This window comes from Salmo salar, chromosome 14 (assembly GCF_965601325.2).
Source record: "Salmo salar chromosome 14, fSalSal1, whole genome shotgun sequence".
Lineage (NCBI taxonomy): Eukaryota > Metazoa > Chordata > Actinopteri > Salmoniformes > Salmonidae > Salmo > Salmo salar.
The window spans coordinates 16216326-16239477 of NC_138304.1; the positions used below are offsets into that span (position 1 = coordinate 16216326).

A 23152-nucleotide genomic window follows, 5' to 3' on the forward strand; every position below is an offset into this window, starting at 1 on the left:
CCCAATTAAGGTGCCACCAACCTCCTGTGCTTTCAACAGCTGCAGGATCATAGGAAGAGCCTTTGAGTGAGACACGTGATACTGCTGAATGACTGGACATTAGTGTGCATGATCGAGCCTGAAAGGAACAGACACTAAAATAAGCTGGCGGGGTGAGACTGACCTGCCAGGCTGCTCCGGGTATCTGTGTTTAGTGTAGGACTCCAGCGAGGCGTACACCTTCTCTCTCAGGGCCTCCACCTCCGTAGGATTAGACAGGCCCTTGGCATCTGGAAGCAGAGAACATTCATAGACAGGAACTTACTCTTGTGCACACAGTCTATGTCAAATGTGAAGTGTGATTGTAATGAGTTTGTAATACATGGTGGCTGGTGACTTAGAAAGTTGAAATGATGTTGAGAAAAAAAATGGATTGGCTTATTGGATGAATATCGTGAATGCTCAAATGAACGAGGATGACCACTCTCCTCTTCCTCTCCGGATGAGCCTCCTCTGTTGTATTTCTCGTCGATTGTAGTTACCTGGGTTGAAGAGGACGATGGCTCGGAGGCAGCCCAGCTCAGTCTTGTCCATCTGCATGTCTTTCATCTTAGACACCAGCTCCGTCAGCACTCTGGAGACCACAACGCGAGAAAAGACCATGTCATAGGAAAAACAAACACGGTAACACTTTATTTGGTCAGTCCATCTATAGATGCTCAACAAACTATCAGTACAGACATGTCTACTGCTGTAGAAATACCAGGGCTAGATTTTTAACCGTGTTACAGAAGATGAAGCTATAGTGTCGGCTATGCATTACGGTCTATGGTATCCATATTCCAAACGTCAAGGAGTAACACTGTTGACAAAGGTATTTTTCTCGGACCTGTCAAAGATGGAGCCCACTCCTGCGCTGTGGGCGCTGCTGCGGTGGACGTGGAGGCCCGTGGCCAGGAGGATCCCGTCCTTCACTGTCACAGAGCGGTGGGAGAACGAGGCGATGAGCAGCTCATTCCAGCCTGACAGAGAGAGATGCACAGCGGTTAACTGGTGAGTTTAACTTGGATTGTGACTAGAACAATGTACTTGTCCAGAGGGGTGAGGGCATGTCTGTGTAATAGTAGGTAATGGGTGAAGACGCTAATGAAACATACTGTTCTGTTTTACCCCCGCAAGTTAAGCACTATGGTAAGTGAACATGCATGGTGATCTGGTTGGTGAGCTGTGCTGTAGCTGGAGTCTACCTGCTCGTAATAAGATGACCTGGTCGTCCAGGGGCAGCTCAGAGAAGTGTGGGATCCTTTTGGCCCACTCCACCAGGGTGAATAGCTGCTTGTCTGCTGCCTGGCAGATGTTGGTGACCGGGTCGTTCGTCTGTCGGATAGACAGACAAAGACATACATGTAACATTCAGTAAATTGGCTATGAAAGAGGAAACGGAGTATAGATGGAACAAATGGGGGGGGGGGTAAACGCACATTTTTCACATTTGAATTTTTTCCATCGGAAATGAGTGCTCATGGGTGTCCCTTTCTAAGTGTATGAATTATGGCTGTTCTTTTAAAATATTTACTTTCTATGTGCTTTCGAATGGGTTTTTCTGCTAAGCGACATATCCGACACACTTCTTTCATACCAAAAAGCACTATATCCAGGCACACGTGTTTAAAGAGTTGACATTGACGTTTCTGTATTATGATCCATTTACATGACACTCTACAACATTCTATGGCAGCCATGTTAGCTCCCGTTAATAATAGAATTAGGAAGTGGAATACAAGAATGGACATGTGGTCAGGGAGTTGGTCAACCAACCATGGTTTGCCAGTGCTGTGATAAGATATTGTGTGAAATAATGAATTTGAAGAATTTATCTGCACTGTGTTTGTTAGCTAGCTTGCCAGCCAGTTGTTGAGGAATGATTCCATACATTTATCACAGCCATACACTGGCTGAAATCAGTTTATGATTTCATTTTTACATTTTAGTCATTTAGCAGATGCTCTTATCCAGTGCGACTTACACTAGTGAATGCATTCATTTCATACATTTTCTTTTTTTTTCCTGAACTGGTCCCCTGTGGGAATCGAACCCACAACCCTGGTGTTGCAAACACCATGCTCTACCAACAGAGCCACACGGGACCAATTAAGTAAAAATGTATGGTCTGTTCACATGTAAAAATATATATATATTTTTTTATAAAACCCATATGAACTGTATTTAAAATTATATGATAATATTTTAGATTGACACTAATTATATTACATAATTTCTGATACATGAAATGCCTTTTATTTTCCTGCATAAGTAAAATCAGGATTATGCCTCTACTGCCATTCATTCCAATAGACTGGTTTGGATTTCTCCCTGACCACAGCATTTCTCCTTTTCACAGCATTCTGGAACTTTGAGGGTTTATGACACAACCCCTCTAGTAATGAGCATTATGATGCATCTATACATGACACTTCAAAATTCTACGGCAGCCATGTTATCACCCCATTAACATTACATGGGGAATATATAAAAAATGCAATGTAACTGAATATATAGAATTATAACAATATTCAAAATTCTAAAAGTTAGCCCAACTCTCTATGTACTGCTATATACTGAGCATACAAAACATTAGGAACACCTTCCTAATATCGAGTTGCACCGCCTTTGGCCCATGCCTCCCACAGTTGTGTCAAGTTGGCTGGATGTCGTTTTGGGTAGTGAACCATTCTTGATAAACAAGGGAAAGTCATATAGCAAATCATTTCCATTATATGTATCTGTTCAGTCTTAAATTCGGTTTCTCAAAATATATTTTTTTACACACTTTGGAACATAATCAGAACCTTGGATTATTAATTTAGGCTAACCCCTGGTTTAGTCAGCCAGATGTGGTGATAGACATCTGTCACTCTCAGCTGTTCGGTCGCTGGCTACCTAGCGTTACGTTAGCTTTGAGCTCGAGTGTCGTGGACCTTTTGATTATTATGGGTCCCTTCGACAGTTTGGCGCTGGTGATATCTGTTGCTGTTGGCCTGAAGAGGACACTTTCTTAACAAGGTCATGAAAAGGAGAGATCCAAGATCCAGCGAGAGGAAACCGCAATAGGCTACTGGCTGCAAACACACGCACGGAGCCTGCAAACACACGCACGGAGGCTGCAAACACACGCACGGAGCCTGCAAACACACGCACGGAGCCTGCAAACACACGCACGGAGGCTGCAAACACACGCACGGAGGCTGCAAACACACGCACGGAGGCTGCAAACACACGCACGGAGCCTGCAAACACACGCACGGAGCCTGCAAACACACGCACGGAGCCTGCAAACACACGCACGGAGCCTGCAAACACACGCACGGAGCCTGCAAACACACGCACGGAGCCTGCAAACACACGCACGGAGCCTGCAAACACACAGAGGCTGCAAACAGCGGGCTGTGTCACTCCGACAATAAGAATCAATCCATCCTTAACCGGCAAATTAATTGCGACAATGTCCTTATTATTCCTTAATTCCTTCCCTAAAGTGTATATAATCAACAACAACAAAAACTTCCCTTGATTTATCCTAATGAAAAAAACCTGTAAACCCTGCATAAAATTGTTATAAAAGTTGCTTAAATGTAAAAAAAATAAACATTGTATGCACTGTCAACCAGCGGATACAATAAATCGACTATTTGATATTTGCAAAATATAGTTGAAACAAATAAATAAAATTACCTTGCAATATATTTCAAACAAAATCAAGTTTTTCTTTTCACCAGCTCATGTCATGGTAAGATGAAAAAATAATAGCTCTCTCTCTTTCACAATATGTGTTTTAATTCATGTGAATTTACCAACATTTCTGAAAATGGATATATTGTGTTTTGGAATGAAACATCAAATAGTCACATGTGTAGAGTGACCACGAGCATTTAGAACATTGAATACGATTTGACACACAGAGAGAGTGAGACAGAGACAGAGAGAGGGAGTGAGACAGACACAGAGACAGAGAGCGAGAGAGACACAGAGACAGAGAGCGAGAGAGACAGAGAGCGAGAGAGACACAGAGACAGAGAGAGAGAGTGAGACAGAGAGAGAGAGACACAGAGAGAGAGAGAGAGACACAGAGAGAGAGAGACAGAGAGAGAGAGACAGAGAAACACAGAGAGAGAGAGAGACACAGAGAGAGAGAGAGAGACACAGAGAGAGAGAGAGAGAGAGAGAGAGAGAGAGAGAGAGAGCGAGCAAGCAAGCAGCTGGCACTAATTGAGGAGTCCATAAACACAAACCTCTGGCAAAATTGGGGAAAAAAAAGAGGAATTAGCATACAAAATAGTGACATATGGACAACCCATTTTAAAACACTCTACAACACCGTTCAAAATGACACAAACGCAGAACAATGCCAAATTCATGAGAAGTTGAATGGATTAGAAAAAGCTATAAAGGACAATCAAAATCCATTAGACTCCCCAATTACTGACCAGAAGCTCTATAAGAAACTTCAGGCCCTCAAAATTAAAAAAGCATTTGGACCTGATAGCATCCATCCTAAATGAGATGCTCAAACTCACTAGTGCAAAATTTCAATTGGCTATATTAAAACTGTTTAATTTGATCCTGAGCGTAGGTTATTTCCCTAACATCTGGAATCAAGGACTCATAACCCCAATCTTTAAGAACGGAGACAAATTTGACCCTAACAATTACAGAGGCATTTGTGTCAACAGTAACCTGGCGAAGGTTTTCTGTAGTATTATAAATGTAAGAGTTCTAAACTTCCTTAATAAGCACAATGTCTTGAGTAAAAGCCAAATTGGATTCATACCAAAACATCGCACGACTGATCATATTTACATCCTACACACCCTGATAGATAAACATGTCCACCAAAGCATTTGAAAGTTATTTAAAGTGGTGTGGGGGTAAAACATATTACATAATTAAATCAATGTATACTTCAGGGATGCAAACTGCTGAGGGCCCAAAAAGGTGCCACTTGCTTTTTTTTGCACTGAAACATGCAATAAATCCCTGCTAGGGGGAAATACAGGTTTTTAACTAATTAAACAAAGAATATGATCTACATGATCAGTCTCTGTGTGGAAAATAAAAAGTGGTTAATGTGAACCTAACACAGCTAAAACATGTAAAGAAAGTAATCCAATGTTATTTGTTGCCTAGACTTTACTGCAAATGACAGTGAAGTCTTGAGAAAAAAAACAATACACTAATATTGCAGTTAGCCATGACAGCCTTTATAATAGACCTCTTGTGACCACACACATCTAAAATATTTCACTTGGGGGAAAAAACATCTTAAAGTAGAAATAGAATGAAACAAACAGGCATTCTATTTTTGCTCTATTATAGTGGCCACTATAGACATCGATCAAGTGCACAAGGCTACATGTGTGCAAAAATAACGTTCACTGAGTAAAACAAATTATAATCCCCCCTCACTCACACACACGTGTTACTGTCAAGTTCAACACAACAAAAGTAATATCTTTGGGCTACACTGCACATTATTACATTGTACATGTTCTGCCTGTGGACATCTGTTCTACAACGTGCCAGCAAAAGTGAGAAAGAGGGAAAGTGTGTGGTGTTCCTTTCACCTCTATAGTGGCATCCAGCTTAAACCAGGCCCAGCTCCAGCTACACTTGATCCCTGAATCCACTTGTTTAACTTCTTTGGGATAGGGGGCAGTATTTTCACGGCCGGATAAAAAACGTACCCGATTTAATCTGGTTACTACTCCTGCCCAGAAACTAGAATATGCATATAATTAGTAGATTTGGATAGAAAACACTAAAGTTTCTAAAACTGTTTGAATGGTGTCTGTGTGTATAACAGAACTCATATATGGCAGGCCAAAACCTGAGAAGATTCCATGCAGGAAGTGCCCTGTCTGACAATTTGTTGTCCTTCTGTTGCATCTCTATCGACATTACAGCATCTGTGCTGTAACGTGACACATTCTAAGGCTTCCAATAGCTCTCTAAAGCTGCCAGAAAGTGGAATGGGGTGTCTGCTGTCTCTGGGCAAAGTAGAGGAGCAGAGTTTGTATGTGGTCAGCCTGGAGACAGTGAGACTGGAGATGCGCGGTCACGTGAACTCGCCATGTTTTTCTTTCTCTTTGAATGAATACAACGTTGCCCGGTTGGAATATTATCGCTATTTTACAAGAAAAATAGCATAAAAATTTATTTTAAACAGCGTTTCACATGCTTCCAAGTACGGTAATGGAATATTTTGAATTTTTTTTGTCATGAAATGCGCTTGCGCGTTACCCTTCGGATAATGCGCTGGCGGGTTACCCTTCGGATAGTTCCACCACACTTTCTCCCTCACCTCAAACTTTCCAAATGCCAGTAGTTTTTCAGTTACAGCTCATGAAGTATGCTTCATCACCTTCTCACCCCGTCTCTGTAGTCAGGCTTCTCACTTAACTTTACCTCTTCAGTGTTGCCAACTCCTCAGTAAGGAAAGTAGCTATTGGCTGTCCTAAAAGTCGCTAGAAGTTGCTAAATAATGTCATCACCTAATTTGCATAATTGGCCATGTGCATGTAATTGTGATGGACACTGCAGGAGAGAGGAATAACGTCGTGGGAGAGACAAAAAGGGAGTAAAAAACACCCTAAATATGTTTAGAACTACAAATGAGCAAGCTGCAGAGAGTGGCACACACAGCGAATAAGAACCAGATATTTGAGGCCATACTCCTCCTTCAGCACTTTATGGACCCCATTGTTAATCCCCGTCATAACAGAGGCATTGTCAGTCCCTATCCCCAAGAGATTCTCTTTTTTAAGACACTTCTCGAGGAAAGCCACAACAGCACAACAGCACGGGCTATAGATTTGGCATCTCCTCCCTCCAACTCAACAAGCCCCAGAAATGTTGATACAATTGTCTGCTTGGTGTCAGTAAAGTACCTTATCACAACCCCCAGGTACTTAGAAACACTTACATCCGTGGACTCATCGAGGAGGAGGCTGAAACGCTGGTCACCCACATCTGCAACCAACTTTTTCAGAAAGTATGGCGCTAGAACACCATTAATCATTTCGGTGCACTTTGTCCTGTGCATTTTGAAGTGGGTAGCTGCAGTGGAGTCTGAGAAAGAAGCTCTACATGCTTCTCCAATGTGATCACATGTCACCATGGAACAGTGTTCAGCGATAGCTAATGCCATTGTGGCCTCCGCCTTTTTTGCAGAGTAAATTTTTTTAACCATAAATGGCAGCATGTTTTGGGTGAAACTGTTATAAGGCTTTGCCTTTTGAGTATGTTTTTGAGTTGTCATGTGTTTTTTTACATCACTAAGTTTTGCTTAGAAATCAGCCTTTCAATACAGGCAGTATGCTCGTGTATCATCTCCAATAAACAGCTTCAACCAGCCTTTGAATTCAGGGTTTGATTCCCACTCCTTTCTGTATTTTTGAGTGGACAGTTTAGACTGAGACATGATGAGCTAGCCAGCTAGATGTTTAGCTTATGTCACAGAAGAGGTACACACACAGTGGACAAGGTGAGTAAGTGACTGAGGCTGTGTGAGTCAAAGGCAATGATTTATTTTTGTGCAGTGATTTATTTTAGACAAAGAACATTTTACATTTACATCCCGCCCTGAATGTAAGCCAGGGCGGGATCAGCCAACGGCGGCTTCCCGCATGCGCGATTCATTTGCAGTCTGGACGCTGAGGGGTGAACATCTCCTGCTCTGTTTGCAGACTGCTGCGTGAAGACTGGGCCGCCTGTGAGTGCTTTGGGACGGGGCCTACGGCAGCACTTGCTGCTCGTTGAGAAGAGTATGAACGATACGTGCTTTCACGTCAGAGTCTCCAAAAGTCTCCAATAACACCAGAAAAGGTTGCTAGATTTGTCGCTAGTCGATTTTTTGAAAATGTGTCGCTAGAGGGGTCTGAATACTTGCTAAATATAGCAACAAAGTTGCTAAGTTGGCAACACTGTACCTCTTCGTTATCGTTCAGGGGACGCGCTGCTGTAACAAGTAAATTGGTTTGTCTTATTTCTTCCGTCGGGTGCTGCGCTGCATTCTGTTGTTATGTAAACGATTGGCTGAGCCTTGGATACAGCCAGTAGTGATCCAACCCCCCCCCCCCCCCCCAAACCTTTCTAATCGGATCTACACGAATCACGTAGGTCACCTATTTTGGATTCAAAACGGCGAATTTGCATCCCTGATACTGGCAATACGTGCAGCATTAAAATTGGCAAGAAAAGGGCCTTCCCTGTGGCTCAGTTGGTAGAGCATGGTGTTTGCAATGCCAGCATGGTGTTTGCAATGCCAGCATGGTGTGTGCAACGCCAGGGTTGTGGGTACGATTCCCACGGGGGCCAGTACAAAAAAAATAAAAAATGCCTGAAATGAAAATGAAATGTATGTATTCACTACTGTAAGTCGCTCTGGATAAGAGCGTCTGCTAAATGACTAAAATGTAAAATGCTTGCCTACGGAGCTGTTAGGGGAACGGCACCTCCGTACCTTCAGGCTCTGATCAGGCCCTACACCCAAACAAGGGCACTCCGTTCATCCACCTCTGGCCTGCTCGCCTCCCTACCTCTGAGGAAGCACAGTTCCCGCTCAGCCCAGTCAAAACTGTTCGCTGCTCTGGCACCCCAATGGTGGAACAAGCTCCCTCACGACGCCAGGACAGCGGAGTCAATCACCACCTTCCGGAGACACCTGAAACCCCAGCTCTTCAAGGAATACCTGGGTTAGGATAAGGTAATCCTTCTAACCCCCCCCCTTAAAAGATTTAGATGCACTATTGTAAAGTGGTTGTTCCACTGGATATTATAGGTGAATGCACCAATTTGTAAGTCGCTCTGGATAAGAGCGTCTGCTAAATGACTAAAATGTAAAATGTAAATGTAAAAGAACCAAGTTCTTTAACCAGGGGTGGGGCCTTCGTCAGGGTTGCAATCTGAGCCCTGCACTCTTCAACGTTTACATCAACGAATTGGCCACTATTCTAGAAAAATCCTTATCCCTGGTGTTAGTCTCCACAATTCAGAGGTTAAATGCCTACTCTTCGCAGATGATCTATGTCTGCTGCCACCAATTTGCCTGCTGTCACCCACAGCACATAGCCTGGACCTGCTAGAGCAGTACTGTAAACCCCAAAAATAAAATATATTGAGTACTACAATTACTTAGGTTTAAAAATAAGCTCAACTGGACTCTAAATGACTCTAAATGATGCAGTGAATGAATTGAGAGAGAAAGCACGCAGGGCATTCTGGGCCATTATAAAACAAATTAAAATTGAATTATCTATTCAAATTTGGCTAAAACTAATTGAATGTGTCATTGAACCAATTGCACTTTATGCCAGCGAGGTGTGGGGTCCACTTGCAAAACAAGATTTATGCCTGCCATAAGATGAGGGACAGTGTCTGACAGACCAATCAACCTGCACATGTCCTCTACTGTATGCTTATTGTTATTGTTCAATGTATGGTTATTTTGACCCTTGGTTATTGTTGTTACTGTTGTCCCGTTGACAATTTTGATTCTTATTATCTTAATATTGTAAATATCCAAAGTAAGCTTTGGCAATATGTACATTTTGCCAATAAAGCAAATTGAATTGACGTGAATAGAGAGAGAGAGAGAGAGAGAGAGAGACATAGAGATAGAGAGAGACAGACAGAGAGAAAGAGAGAGAGACAGACAGAACGAGAGAGAGAGACAGAGGGAGACAGAACGAGAGAGAGAGACAGAGGGAGACAGAGCTTTGCTTACAGAGTTGCCTGTGCTGGCCTCCATGTAAGCTTCAGTCTTGGGTTCGATTGCCAACTCCGCGTCCAATATCTTCTCGACCGGCATGTCCCCATTGAAACTACTGGTTGACTCCACCTCGTTATCACTCTTGTCCCGGCCCCGCTGACGCTCCTCCTGCACCGCTGCACATAGACAGACAGACAGACAGACAGACACACACACACACACACACACACACACACACACACACACACACACACACACACACACACACACACACACACACACACACACACAGGGGGGTCACACACACATACATACACTAATACAGTACACACACACACCTGCCTGCATAGAGAAACACACACATAAGCACAGGGGAGTCCCACACACACAAACACACACACCTTCTCTCTTCATGCCCATGGCCAGACACTTCTGGTAGCGACAGTATTGGCAGCGGTTGCGTTGGCGCTTATCGATCAGGCACTCCTTGCTGTCTCGACACGTGTAGGTGAGGTCCTTCCTAATGGTTCTCTTGAAGAAGCCTTTACAGCCTTCACAGCTGTACACGGCATAGTGTTTCCCTGGAAGAAAGGAACAGGAAATAGAATGATTATCTTGATCAGATCAGCTCCTACTGTAAATGAGCTGCTGTTGTGGGGTGGTATTCAGTGTTGGTGTGGATGGTATGCTTAGCTGAGGAGCTTTATAAACTGGGTGGTTCGAGCCCTGAATGCTGAATCGCTGAAAGCCGTAGTATATCAGATACCACGGGTATACCACGGGTATGACAAAACATGTATTTTTACTGCTCTAATTACATTGGTAACCAGTCTATAATAGCAATAAGGCACCTCTGGGGTTTCTCCGCATTGCGTCGTGCATAAGAACAGCCCTTAGCCGTGGTATATTGGCCATATACCACACCCCCTTGTGTCTTTTAAATATACTATCTGGTGTCAGTGAGTGGAAATAATCTATTGTAACATTTCTCGCGGAAATGTTCATTTGGCTTAGTTATCCTGTAGGTACAGTATGTTGATGAAGGGGGTATGGTATACTAGTAGTAGGGACAGTTTTTTCCTTACCATCCAACCTGTCAAGGGAAAAACTCTGGTACCCAGCTCGAGAGCTTGGGACTATAAGGCTCTATCTGCATTTTTGTCAAAATGGAATTATTAACATAGCCTTGCTCTGTTCAATGTTCGCTACTGATATAGTACTCCAAATACCCCCAATTCATCTTAGTAAATTCAAAAGAATACAAGATACAAATTGCTGACACATTCAAACCAATGACGGGTTTGCAACTTTAAACCCAATTATCTCCAAATTCTCTTTTTGCAGATGGAACCTTGTGGTATTGTCTAGTCTTGGGCCTTAGTCTTGGGCCTTAGTCTTCAGGCCTAGCTATAATGTAGTTTGCTGTTTTACCTGAGGATCGGTCCCCACAGATGGCACAGATGTGCTTGGACATGGACCCTGGGCTCATGCAGCCGTAGCTGTTCATGTGACCCAGTCCAGCCAGGCCTGGAGGAGGCTTGATGTCCTCACTGCTGCTCACACTGTTCAGAGAGTTCATCTACAGAGAGCAGGGGACAGAGAGGGGGTTAATGGTGTGTGTGTGTGTGTGTGTATGGGTGGGGGGGTGTACATCTCACATACACACAAACGCACACACACACTGGCTCACTTTCGCCAACTGCCCACGGTGTCACAAAGGTCAAAAGTCACCGACTTCCATTTTAGTTGAAGACAGAACCCAGCATCTCGAGTTCAGCAAAGATCACAGTGAGTGGTATATCACATTGGTCTTTTGTATACTGCATGCATTAGCTATACAGTATAGTCAGCGCCTTCCTCAGTGTGCCGGTGTGTGTGTGTGCTTGTATTAATTTCTTTGTCTATGTGCATCCCTCCCTATCTCACGCTTCCTACCTCCCTTACAACCTTATCTGAAGTGTTTTCCTTTGTCATGTGACCAGTTTTTTTTTTATCCAGGTAAGGAAGTAGCTGTTAATTTGGATGATTTACTCTCTCTACACAGTCCTTAATATAATGTCATGCCAATAGTAAACATTTACAGAAGGCCCTCAAGGAAGGGCACAAAATGGTAATTGTAAGGCTGATATAATTTATACCAGATAGAATTCTAACTAAGCTGAATACACACTCAATTGAACTATGTTACATGCAGTCCCAAAGGATAGCAGTAGAGGGAGGTAGTTGGTCATTAAGGAAACCGTATAAGCTACTCCGGGCCAAAGGAAAGCATCATTACCAGACCTGGGTTCATAAAGTATTTGTGTTTGATTGAGCCTGTCTAGAGTACCAGAGGGGTGGGTTTTACACTAAGGACTATTGCATTGAGCATACCTGGCACAATGGAACCAATCAAGCACATCTAAAGTATAATAAATGGGACAAATACTATTTGAACCATTCTGATCATTATGAACCACAGCGGATTATAAAGTTACGAGGACATTGCATAGCCGCGGGAAGATGTTTGGCTGTGGGGGTTTATGATTTTTTTGCCCAGCGTACTACTTTTGTGAGAAGAAAAAAAAAAAGATCCACAAAATCAATTCAGGGGTGTTGCAGCTCCCTCAGCACCCCTACTTCCCATGGCTATGACTACAAGGTGTCGAAAGCATTCCACAGGGATGCTGGCCCATGTTGACTCCAATGCTTCCCACAGTTGTGCCAAGTTGGCTGAATGTCCTTTGGTGGTGGACCATTCTTGATATACACAGGAAACTGTTGAGCGTAAAAAAAACCAGCAGCTTTGCAGTTCTTGACACACTCAAACCGGTGTGCCTGGCACCTACTACCATACCCCGTTCAAAGGCACTTAAATATTTTGTCTTGCCCATTCACCCTCTGAATGGTACACATACACAATCACAATTGTCTCCAGGCTTAAAAATCCTTCTTTAACCTGTGTCCTCCCCTTCATCTACACTGACTGAAGTGGATTTAATAAGTGACATCAATAAGGGATCATAGTTTTCACCTGGTCAGTCTATGTCACGGAAAGAGCAGGTGTTCCTAATGTTTTTGTACACTCAGTGTATATAGTTTGTAATTATGTTCTTTATTCAGTGGCCTTGTGGTTAGAATGTCTGCCCTGAGATTGGAAGGTTTGAGTTCGATCCCTGGCCGAGTCATACCAAAGACTAAAAATGGGACCCAATGTGTCTCTGCTTGGTACTCAGCATTAAAGAGATTGGGTGTAAGGCCCTGTGATAGACTAGTGTCCTGTTCAGGGGGTATACTTGGACATCAAGCTGCTTCACCCTACAGCAACAGGAGATAGGCTCCTGCTCCTATGAGCCATTCCAGCTTGCTCATGCAAGGTGACTTACTTATTTGGATAGTCCATCAGTAGCATTTCAATTATCTACTACTTAGCTCTAAACTTAATCCTTACCTTCACCCTAGCCCTAACACCAGTGGCGGACTTACTAAGAGGCAAATGCCTCAGGCCTCACATCATCAAGGGGCCTCATGTCCTGGACATAAAAAAACAAACAAACCAAAAAATATCCGCTTGAGGCCCCCCCATGCTCCACTCTAGGCATTGTTTCACACGATATGATTGCAAACGTGATTTTCTGCAGCAAAAACTGCAGCTTTCAGAAGAGAAAAGACTACATTTTAAGAAACATGACTTAAGTTAACGCATTTCTTTAGTAAGAAGACAGGTGCCGCTGATAATACTGCCATCGTCGTCGAGGCAGAGGACACGGCAACGACGAGCCCAGAGACAGACCCAGGCCTAGCTAGCACTTCAATAACCACTAGCAGTAGCCTAGCTAGCACTTCAACAACCACTAGCATTAGCCTAGCTAGCACTTCAACAACCACTAGCATTAGCTTAGCTAGCACTTCAAGAACCACTAGCATTAGCTTAGCTAGCACTTCAACAATCACTAGCATTAGCTTAGCTAGCACTTCAACAACCACTAGCATTAGCTTAGCTAGCACTTCAACAACCACTAGCATTAGCCTAGCTAGCGCTTCAACAACCACTAGCATTAGCTTAGCTAGCACTTCAACCAGTAGCATTACTGCCTCTGCTGCTGTCGATGGCTCATCATCATCAGTGCTACCGGCTAGCATTAGCAGCAGCTGCGCTGATGTTGAACCCGAGCGTAGTTCGGAATCAGAGCCTGATTCACCACCAAGCCCTTGCTCTACCAGAGTCGAGATCAGCACATGGACCTACTACAGGTGTTTAGTAATTGATGATGCAGCATTGTGATCGGAGGCGCTGTCTGACAGAGGTGTGATCTTGTCCAAAAGGGGCCAAAACAAATCAGAGATATTGTATTCCCTCAAAGTGGGGACACAGTACCTCAAAGATTTATGTCGTGATGTCTATGAAAAAGTTATGAAAAATGGAGAGAGAGAAAAAATCACACGGACATTGTATTAAGGTAAATCTGATGCAGGTTTTTTTTGTCGTCGTATTTCGTTTTTTTTTTAGAGAGACAAATTTCAGCAGGGATGGCTTTTCTTACTGTAAGAATATAGGGACCAATTTGAAAGCACACGAGCGTTGTACTGAGCATGTAGAAAACATGGAGAGTTGGCGCCACATTGCGGAAAGATTGAAAACAATCACAACCATTGACGCTATCAACCAGACTGGCGGCAAGGTGGATCGCATCCTGACAAAGCCCCTGGGAAGAAGTGCTGACTTGGTTGCTCTGGGTGTTGCCTAATTCAAAGGTACTAGAGGGCTGGGGTTCAAGTCCTTATTTCATCTCCTGAAGTTGTTTTCACTTTATCACCTATCGGTTCTTATTTACGTGTGTAGATGGATAACTTCAATCAAGGTAGAGGGATGGAGTACTTCCAACTAGATGGGGAGGCGCTCACCCATATTGCCATGATGACCCAGGACCATTACTCAGTGAAATTGGGCATCTACTCAGACCTGGGCTGCACAGTAAGAACACAGTTTATTTGTTCTCACAGCCTGGTATAAAAAGCCAAAAAATACTCCTTATTGTTCATAAACATATTTTCCAATTGATCTGATCTCTCCCATTCTTTGTTTTATCCTTGCCTCTTTCTCCTTCCCTCCCTCTCTCTCTCTCTGCAGATTGTTCAGATGCAGCATGATGTCAGTATGTTTGTGTTCCTCCCTGATGAGGTCACTGCCAACATGACCCTGGTGAAGGAGAGACTGACGGCCGAGTTTGTCCAGGACCTCTCCATGACCCTTCAGCCTGTGAAGGTGGCCCTCAAACTTCCTTTCAAGAGTTCAGCTACTCCACTGGCCTGCTGCCTCTGCTCACTGACCAGGGTGAGTACTCATTCATCCCACCTCATACAGTCTTAGAATTGTTCTCTGCCCTCCTCCTCTACTGCCCTCTTCTCAACCCTTAGGACCAATAAAACTCAACACTTTAGGATTAAAGTAAAATAACTATTCTAAAAAAGAAATTTAAGGGTGTGTAAGTTCTTGTCGACTATCTGGTCCTTCTTCTACAGTCTTTGATTTCAGAAGTGAAAGCACACGAGCGTTGTACTCAAGAGCACAGTCAGATTTTTTTTCACCTAGTCAGTTTGAACCAGCGACCTTTCAGTTACTGGCCCAACACTCTTAACACTAGCTAGTGTCTCTTTCTCTCTCTCTATTTAACTATACTTCATTTAACTAGGCAAGTCAGTTAAGAACAAATTCTTATTTACAATGACGGCCTACCCCGACCAAACCCGGACAATGCTCGGCCAATTGTGCACCGCCCTATGGGACGCCAAATCACTGCCGGATGTAATACAGCCTGGATTCGAACCAGGGACTGTAGTGACGCCGCCTCTTGCACTGAGATGCAGTGCCTTAGACCGCTGCACCACTCTGCATCTCTCTCTCTCTGTATCTTTCTCTCTCTGTGTAAGGTGTGTATATAAGGGTTAAATATCAGAAGTGGAGGGAATAAGCTCAGTTTCTAACCTGTCAAGTACCTTCTGTCAACCCCCCCCCCCCCCCCCCCCCCATTTTCCTGCCTCATTGTCTTATATGTGGTGATGCAAAGACCGTTACTAGTGAAAGGAATTCCAAGTCTTTTCAGTGCATTTTCAATATCCTTCGAGCAGGCTCCGAACAGCTCTGGGGGCTCAGATTGACAATGAAATTATATGTGTTATTAAGCTAATTTAACATACATTTTGTGTGGGGGGGGGGGTCTCAGATTGGCCTCTGCCTGGGGCCTCCAAATCAATGCCTAACCCTGCAATTTTTTTAGGTTGATCCAAAGAGTAATTGTTTACATTGTGTGGCTTGGCTCATTGAATGTGCCAGACAATGAACAATAAACATTCTGTCTACTTCCTTGAGACCAAAAGGGAGCTGCACTATTATCAGTATGAAGAAAATCCAATCGCACAACCTTTGGTTGTATGGCAATTAATGGATCTGAAGGATGACTTCTGTTTGTTCTTTTTTATCTAGCTAGCCTTCCAGACTTCATCTTAGCAGGCTGGGGCAATGATATCTCCCTCTGACTCACTAGCCATCACGCCTCATTAGCTTTGCTCAGTTAGCTCCAAGTCGGACAGCCAAATACAAATCGGCTCATCCCCTCTAGGGCAAGCAGAGGCCCAACCAGTGGTACAGGCAGAGACTGGGCACAAAATGGTCAGAAAAGCAACACAGTAGACAGGTCTAGATTCTACTTAATGCAGGACAGAACATTAATGTTTTTATTTTTTAAACTAAGTGAATCAAATATGAACTTTTAAATTCACAAGAGTAAGTGGACAAGACTAGGCCCCCATTCTCCCCATTTGTTATCCATTTGGGACTTTGGGCCAACACTAAAATACAATGTCTGAGACTACTTTAGTAGCAGGTGTAGGTATACATTGCAGGGAAGGTTAGTTACTGTAGTTGGGTGAAGGAGAGTAAGCTTGGCATGCGAGCCTAAGACATTAAGAGACTCAAATGGAGGATCAAACTGGATCTGCTGCAGTAGTTCCTAAAGCTACAATACTTTGGTGCAGTGCCTCGCCTATTGTAAAGCCTCGTATATGTTCAGTGTGTTTGTGTTCAGCAAGTAACCAAGAAGGCCTTAATGTGCTCCAAGCAGAATATCACCCAGCTCACAGTGAGTCACATAGCTGTTTAAATGCACATATTATATTTTTCATATATTATCTTTTGGCACATATTTGTCAAATGATGCTACACTATGACTTTGATATATAGTGTTTTATGCATCTCCTTATGTAACACATTCATTCGTGTCTGTCTCCTCAAACAGAGCTGTGTGTCTGTGTACGTGTGTGAGAGAGAAAGTTTGTGGTATCCCAGTTGGAGCTTACGCAAGTGTGTGTGTGTGTGTGTGTGTGTGTGTGTGTGTGTGTGTGTGTGTGTGTGTGTGTGTACATTGACTCTTACCTGTGGGCTGGAAAGCGTGCTGAAGCCTATGGTGGGCGTATGGGGCATGGAGACACCTGGCGAGCCCAGAGAGGACGACGTGATGACGGAGTACGGCGAGCCGCCCAGCCCATTGAACGGCGAGCCCAGGGTGCTTATGGGGGATGGGCGGGGCCGCCCGGGGTTGACGGTGGTGCTGATGACGGAGGGGTGGTGGTGGTGGTGAGGGTGAGGGGGGCCCACCATGATGCTAAGGGGCTGTGAGGGGGTGGAGCTCAGGTGGGAGACCTGAACAGAAGCATCTGTAATCAGAGCAGAAAACAGCCAATCAGAGAGGAGAAGGGAGTTAGGGGACACGCCAACCAATAAGGATAGGATACTTATTTTCAGCCCACTTGACATTCTACTGTACATAGGTGTAGGATCAATAGGGTTTAGGATTTTGTAGCTAGAAATGTACATTGTAGAATAGACACTGCAATCATTTCCACATGACGAGAAATTGTTCATAACTGTTCTATAAATCATACTTTTATAAGCTCCTGGTTCAGAGACAGTGGAATGGGCAATCAGACCAGAACACAATGAATAAGGACACATGCATAACAACTAACATAGCAACATGCATAACAACTAAATAGACCCACATCAGCAACCGAGGATCCTGAGTGGTTGAGTGACAGCCAGGGGTCCAAAATGTGAATCTCTCCATTTAACCTTATCACTAATTCAGCTGTTAATGCACTGTGATGTAACCTGAAGTAGCCGGGCGCCTGGGGGTCAGTGCACGGTGAAAGCCTGCGTAAGGGATTTCCATACAGCCCCAGAACAGCCTTAAGAAGGTCAGTGCAGAGACAGGCTACACTGATCTGATCATTCAAAAAAGATTTCTAAGGTCAAAAGAGCCCTGCATATTCCCATTATGCATCAACATGAGAAAATGTTAGGGGGATGTTACAGGGACCCTAGACAGAAGTTAGTGCAACATAGGGCTGTGGCGGTCCTGAAATTTTGTCAGCCGGTGATTGTCAAGCAAATAACTGCCGGTCTCATGGTAATTGACCGTTAATGAACATAAACACATTTAGCATCTCTGAAGAATACAATTGAACAAAGCTGAATAAAATGGAAAGGATATTTTCTCCAAAGAATTTGAAGGAGTGCGCTATTCTGTGTTGAGCGGTTAACAAAGAAACAGGTACTCATATATGCTTAATTTAGAGTTATTTAAGTAACTTTAGTTGTGATACAAATGTTGGGCTATATGTTTAGATGTTTTATACATTCTAAGGCTGCATGATGAGACTTGAAAAAAGGTTTGAAAAAAGACGCATGAAAGGCATGAGCTCTGCTTTGTTTTTTATGCAGGCTGTACACACTTCATCAGTCTCTCATTCACAATTTGACAAGCACTTGATAATGCCTCGAATTTCCCGGCTGCATCCCCATTGTGTGACCGTAATGCCCCCTAAAAACATCCATGCCTTTTGCGGCCGGTGGCCATTGTACCCTTGAGCTGAATATAATAATTATAATTCCCTTCTCCCAGCTGCGTGCCGAAGCACCTCTCACTCACATGGCTCTTCGTCCGTGATCGGGTCTTTCTCACAGGCTACAAGTGAAGACACACACATCGGGGACGCAACTGAGCGCGTCCTTATCCAATTCCGAGGTGCATATTGAAGATATTGGAAGAACTGTCCACATTTACTTTTCGTCAGCCAACAAGATGAGTAGGCCTAACGAACAGCAAAATCACTAGCCTATGTCAACTATCCCGCATAGTACAAATGTTGACCTGTTCTATTCTGTGCGAGAAATAAATATTCCAAACATAGTCCGGGACAGTTGTGGGATGAGAGATCCCAAATTAGTACAACCACTAGCATCAAAATAAATGTTTTAAGCTATGAGCCTGACGCAACAGATGAGAACGTTAAGCTCAAAATGTTGATAAACTATTAGGCTATTTCTTCACATTAGAAGCGCAGCACTGCACACACGGCAGTAGGCTATAAGCGCGACTGTTCCATTGGCAGGAAAACACCATTCTCAAATGTGTCCACAAATGCAATTATGCATGTAATGCTTTTATTATAGAGGTGCATTTTTATGGTGAAAATTATCTTCCCCAAACTTGAAACTCACGCGCTACGTATGTATGCCAGTTAGGCTCGACACCCATTGTAAAGCAGATTAATGTGCTTCATTTTAAGAAGTTATTTGGCCACTTTAGTTGTGATACAAACCTTATCAAAACATATAAGCCTATGGGCTAAGCTACATGAGGGCTGCGACTATGATTTGAAAAAGTCGCAAAAAAAAGCATGCGCTGTTTGTCTTAAGCTGGGCATCATTCACAAGTGATAATATATCATTCACAAGTGATAGAATAATATTGTCACCCATCATACTATTCTTGATTTAATCTTGTCTTCATATATACTAAATAATATATGTGTAAAATTTGTTTTGATTTAGAATGGACCATTATCATGCTCCTGTCTCGATTCAGGGGCAGTAGAAGAAACAAAAATGTCATCAATGCACTTCAATAGTGAATGGAGGACACTTTTCCCATGGTTCATTTTCATGCCAGCCAGGTAGGCTATACTCCTGTTTTAAAGAGAAGCAATGTGCTTAATATTAGGAAGGTTGAGAAATAAATATAGTTGGCCTTGCCTATAGGAGGCTGATGGGATCCTCCTCTTTTTAATAGAGGCCATCACTCTGTTTTCTCACGCAATTGCTTAGCCTATAGAACATGCGCTCATGGGCTCTCATTGTGTTTGATTAGATTTTAACATTTGCATTGATGTCAGAGTGATTAGAGGGACAATAGGGTGCTGAGTACCAGGAAGTTAGCAAGTTTGGTAGGCTACTAATGACCATCAGCAGCATCAGAGCTTGGAGAAGCCTAAACGGTCAAAATCCAATCAAATCAAATGCTATTTGTAGGGTTGCAAAGGGTCGGAAACTTTCCGGTAAATTTCTGGAATTTTTCCCAGAAATTGTCCATGGGAAGTTAAGCCCAGGAATTTGGGCAATTTTGCTTAAATTCATCAAAAAAGTTAGCTTATAACAGTGAACCTTTTTTTGTGGGATACACAAGGCAATTCTAGGTCTTGTGGCAGATTTTGGTTAAACTATCCCCAATTCAATGGAATTGCAACCCTCTGCATGCAAGGTGCACTCTTCCATCACATGTACAGCTGATTCTCAAGATCTTGCACACTAATGAGATGCTATTGAGCCCAAACTACTACACTGTCTGAGCAAAGGACTACATGCATTCTGGTAAGTTTTGATTACAATACTGGGTGGGGTGAATATATTTTATATAATACATGATTTTTTGTTAACTAGTAAATAGTAGCCTACAGCAAAGTGTTGATTAAATCATTTCTAACTTGTTAACAAGTTCTGCTAGTTAGCTTTTGCTACCATGTGGGTTTTAGCTTGCTTGAGCCTGCTAACTGAGGAGTGTTAATTCACCTGTTTCCATACATGTTTCATTTTAAAACATTTATCTTACAAAGAAGTTGTTTAATCTAACTGCTTAACTATTTATCTGTACATGGAATTGTATTTGGGTTTTTCTTTTTTACACATTTGTTCCTAATCTTTACAGGAAAATGCCACAGGCACTATCTGATGTGTGGAGAAATGTCACTGCAGCTAATGTAGAAAGAAAAGCTGTGTACCCTTGCAAATACTGTGCCATGTGAAGAATGCAACAAAGATGCAGAATCATCTGGCCAAGTGCATAAAGTTCCCTCAGCGCTCACAACAAGCAACCTCTGACAAAAGTCCCTCTACTTCTATTCGAGGTGAAAATGATGAATCAGACACCTTATCGATTCAACAGCTCATGGTCATCCTGGAATCAGAAGTTTTTTGACTCGATGGAGGAACATAGTCAGAGAAATGCTGATGAATGTCTCGCTCGAGCTGTGTATGCAACTGGTTCTTTGATGCTTACAGGCAATGTGTATTGGAAGAGATTTCTGAATGTTCTTCGCTCAGCATACACCCCCCCAACCAGACATGCTTTATCTACTCATTTGCTGGATGCAGAGTTCAACAGAGTTCAAGTGAAGTTCAAGCAAATCATAGAGAAAGCAGACTGTATTGCAATCATCTCTGATGGTTGATCGAATGTTCGTGGACAAGGAATAATTAACAACATTATCTCCACCCCTCAACCAGTATTCTACAAGAGCACAGACACAAGGGACAACAGACACACTGGTCTCTACATTGCAGATGAGCTGAAGGCAGTCAATGACCTTGGACCACGAAAGGTATTTGCACTGGTGACAGACAATGCTGCGAACATGAAGGCTGCTTGGTCTAAAGTGGAGGAGTCCTACCCTCACATCACACCCATTGGCTGTGCTGCTCATGCATTGAATCTGCTCCTCAAGGACATCATGGCACTGAAAACAATTGATACACTCTACAAGAGAGCCAAGGAAATGGTTAGGTATGTGAAGGGTCATGAAGTTATTTATAGCAGCAATCTAACTCACCAAGCAAAGTGAGAAGAATAAGAGCACCACATTGAAGCTGCCCGGCAACACCTGTTGGGGTGGTGTTGTCATCGTGTTTGACAGTCTCCTGGAGGGGAAGGAGTCTCTCCAAGAAATGGCCATATCACAGTCTGCCGATATTTTCAGCCCCATCAAGAGGATCCTCCTGGATGATGTATTTTGGGAGAGAGTGGTAAGCAGCCTGAAACTCCTGAAACCTATAGCAGTAGCCATTGCACGGATTGAGGGAGACAATGCCATCCTGTCTGATGTTCAGACTCTGCTTGCATATGTAAGAGAAGAAATCTGTACTGTCCTGCACACTTCACTTTTGCTCCAAGCAGAGGAAACTGCAGTTCTCAAATACATAAGAAAGCGTGAATACTTTTGCCTGAAGCCCATACAAGCTGCAGCGTACATGTTGGACCCCAAGTATGCTGGCAAGAGCATCCTGTCTGGTGCAGAGATCAACAAGGCCTATGGTGTCATCACTAACGTGTCTCGCCATCATGGCCTGAATGAGGGCCAGATTCTAGGCAGTCTAGCGAAGTACACTTCCAAGCAAGGGCTTTGGGATGGAGATGCAATATGGCAGTCGTGCCAACATATCTCATCAGCCACCTGGTGGAAGGGACTTTGTGGATCTGAGGCTGTTTCCCCTGTTGCCTCCATCATCCTCTAAATCCCACAAACATCAGCTGCCTCAGAGCGCAACTGGTCCTTGTTTGGGAACACATACACCAAAGCACGCAACAGGCTGACCAATACAAGGGTTGAAAAATTGGTGGCCATCCGGGCAAATCTGAAGCTTTTTGAGCCTGACAACGAGCCATCATCAACAAGGTTGGAAAGTGACAGTGAAGATGAGGGCTCAGAGCCTGATATTCAAGAGGTGGACATTGAGGAGGTTCAGGGAGAAGACACGGAAGCCTGAGAGGAAGACAACCAAAGCTTTAGTTTCTAGACTATCATTTTACAGATTATGTTGAAAACGTTTTTGGGAGATGCGATGGATCATTGGGGATCATCCAATATTCCCTTTCTTTTATTGTTCAGTGAAATCATCCCATGTGAAGAGTCAACTCGTTTAATTAAAGTTAAATTCGTAACTAAATTGTTTTTTAAAATTATTTCTATTGGAATGATTCTATTCTCGGGCCGACTGCTGGTGATTCTCTGATCCACCTCTACGCAGACGACACCATTCTGTATACTTCTGCCCCTTCTTTGGACACTGTGTTAACTAACCTCCAGACGAGCTTCAATGCCATACAACTCTCCTTCCGTGGCCTCCAACTGCTCTTAAATGCAAGTAAAACTAAATGCATGCTCTTCAACCGATTGCTGCCCACACCTGCCCGCCCGCCCAGCATCACTACTCTGGACGGTTCTGACTTAGAATATGTGGACAACTACAAATACCTAGGTGTCTGGTTAGACTGTAAACTCTCCTTCCAGACTCATATTAAGCATCTCCAATCCAAA

The 23152-nt window shown here is 43.4% G+C and overlaps 1 protein-coding gene across 2 annotated transcripts in view; it reads right to left on the reverse strand.

Annotated features, from left to right (window-relative positions):
• The window catches only part of rxrga (retinoid x receptor, gamma a), a 52353-nt gene that overhangs the window by 847 nt on the left and 28354 nt on the right, over positions 1-23152 (reverse strand). For both annotated transcript variants that reach the window (XM_014139718.3, XM_014139716.3), the window contains exons 2-9: positions 17157-17437; positions 11177-11324; positions 10147-10326; positions 9761-9921; positions 1227-1356; positions 869-1001; positions 522-613; positions 164-269 (exon numbers count right to left, since the gene is read on the reverse strand). In XM_014139718.3, the coding sequence (XP_013995193.1) occupies positions 164-269; positions 522-613; positions 869-1001; positions 1227-1356; positions 9761-9921; positions 10147-10326; positions 11177-11324; positions 17157-17437 (1231 nt within the window). The remainder of the gene's footprint in view (positions 1-163; positions 270-521; positions 614-868; positions 1002-1226; positions 1357-9760; positions 9922-10146; positions 10327-11176; positions 11325-17156; positions 17438-23152) is intronic.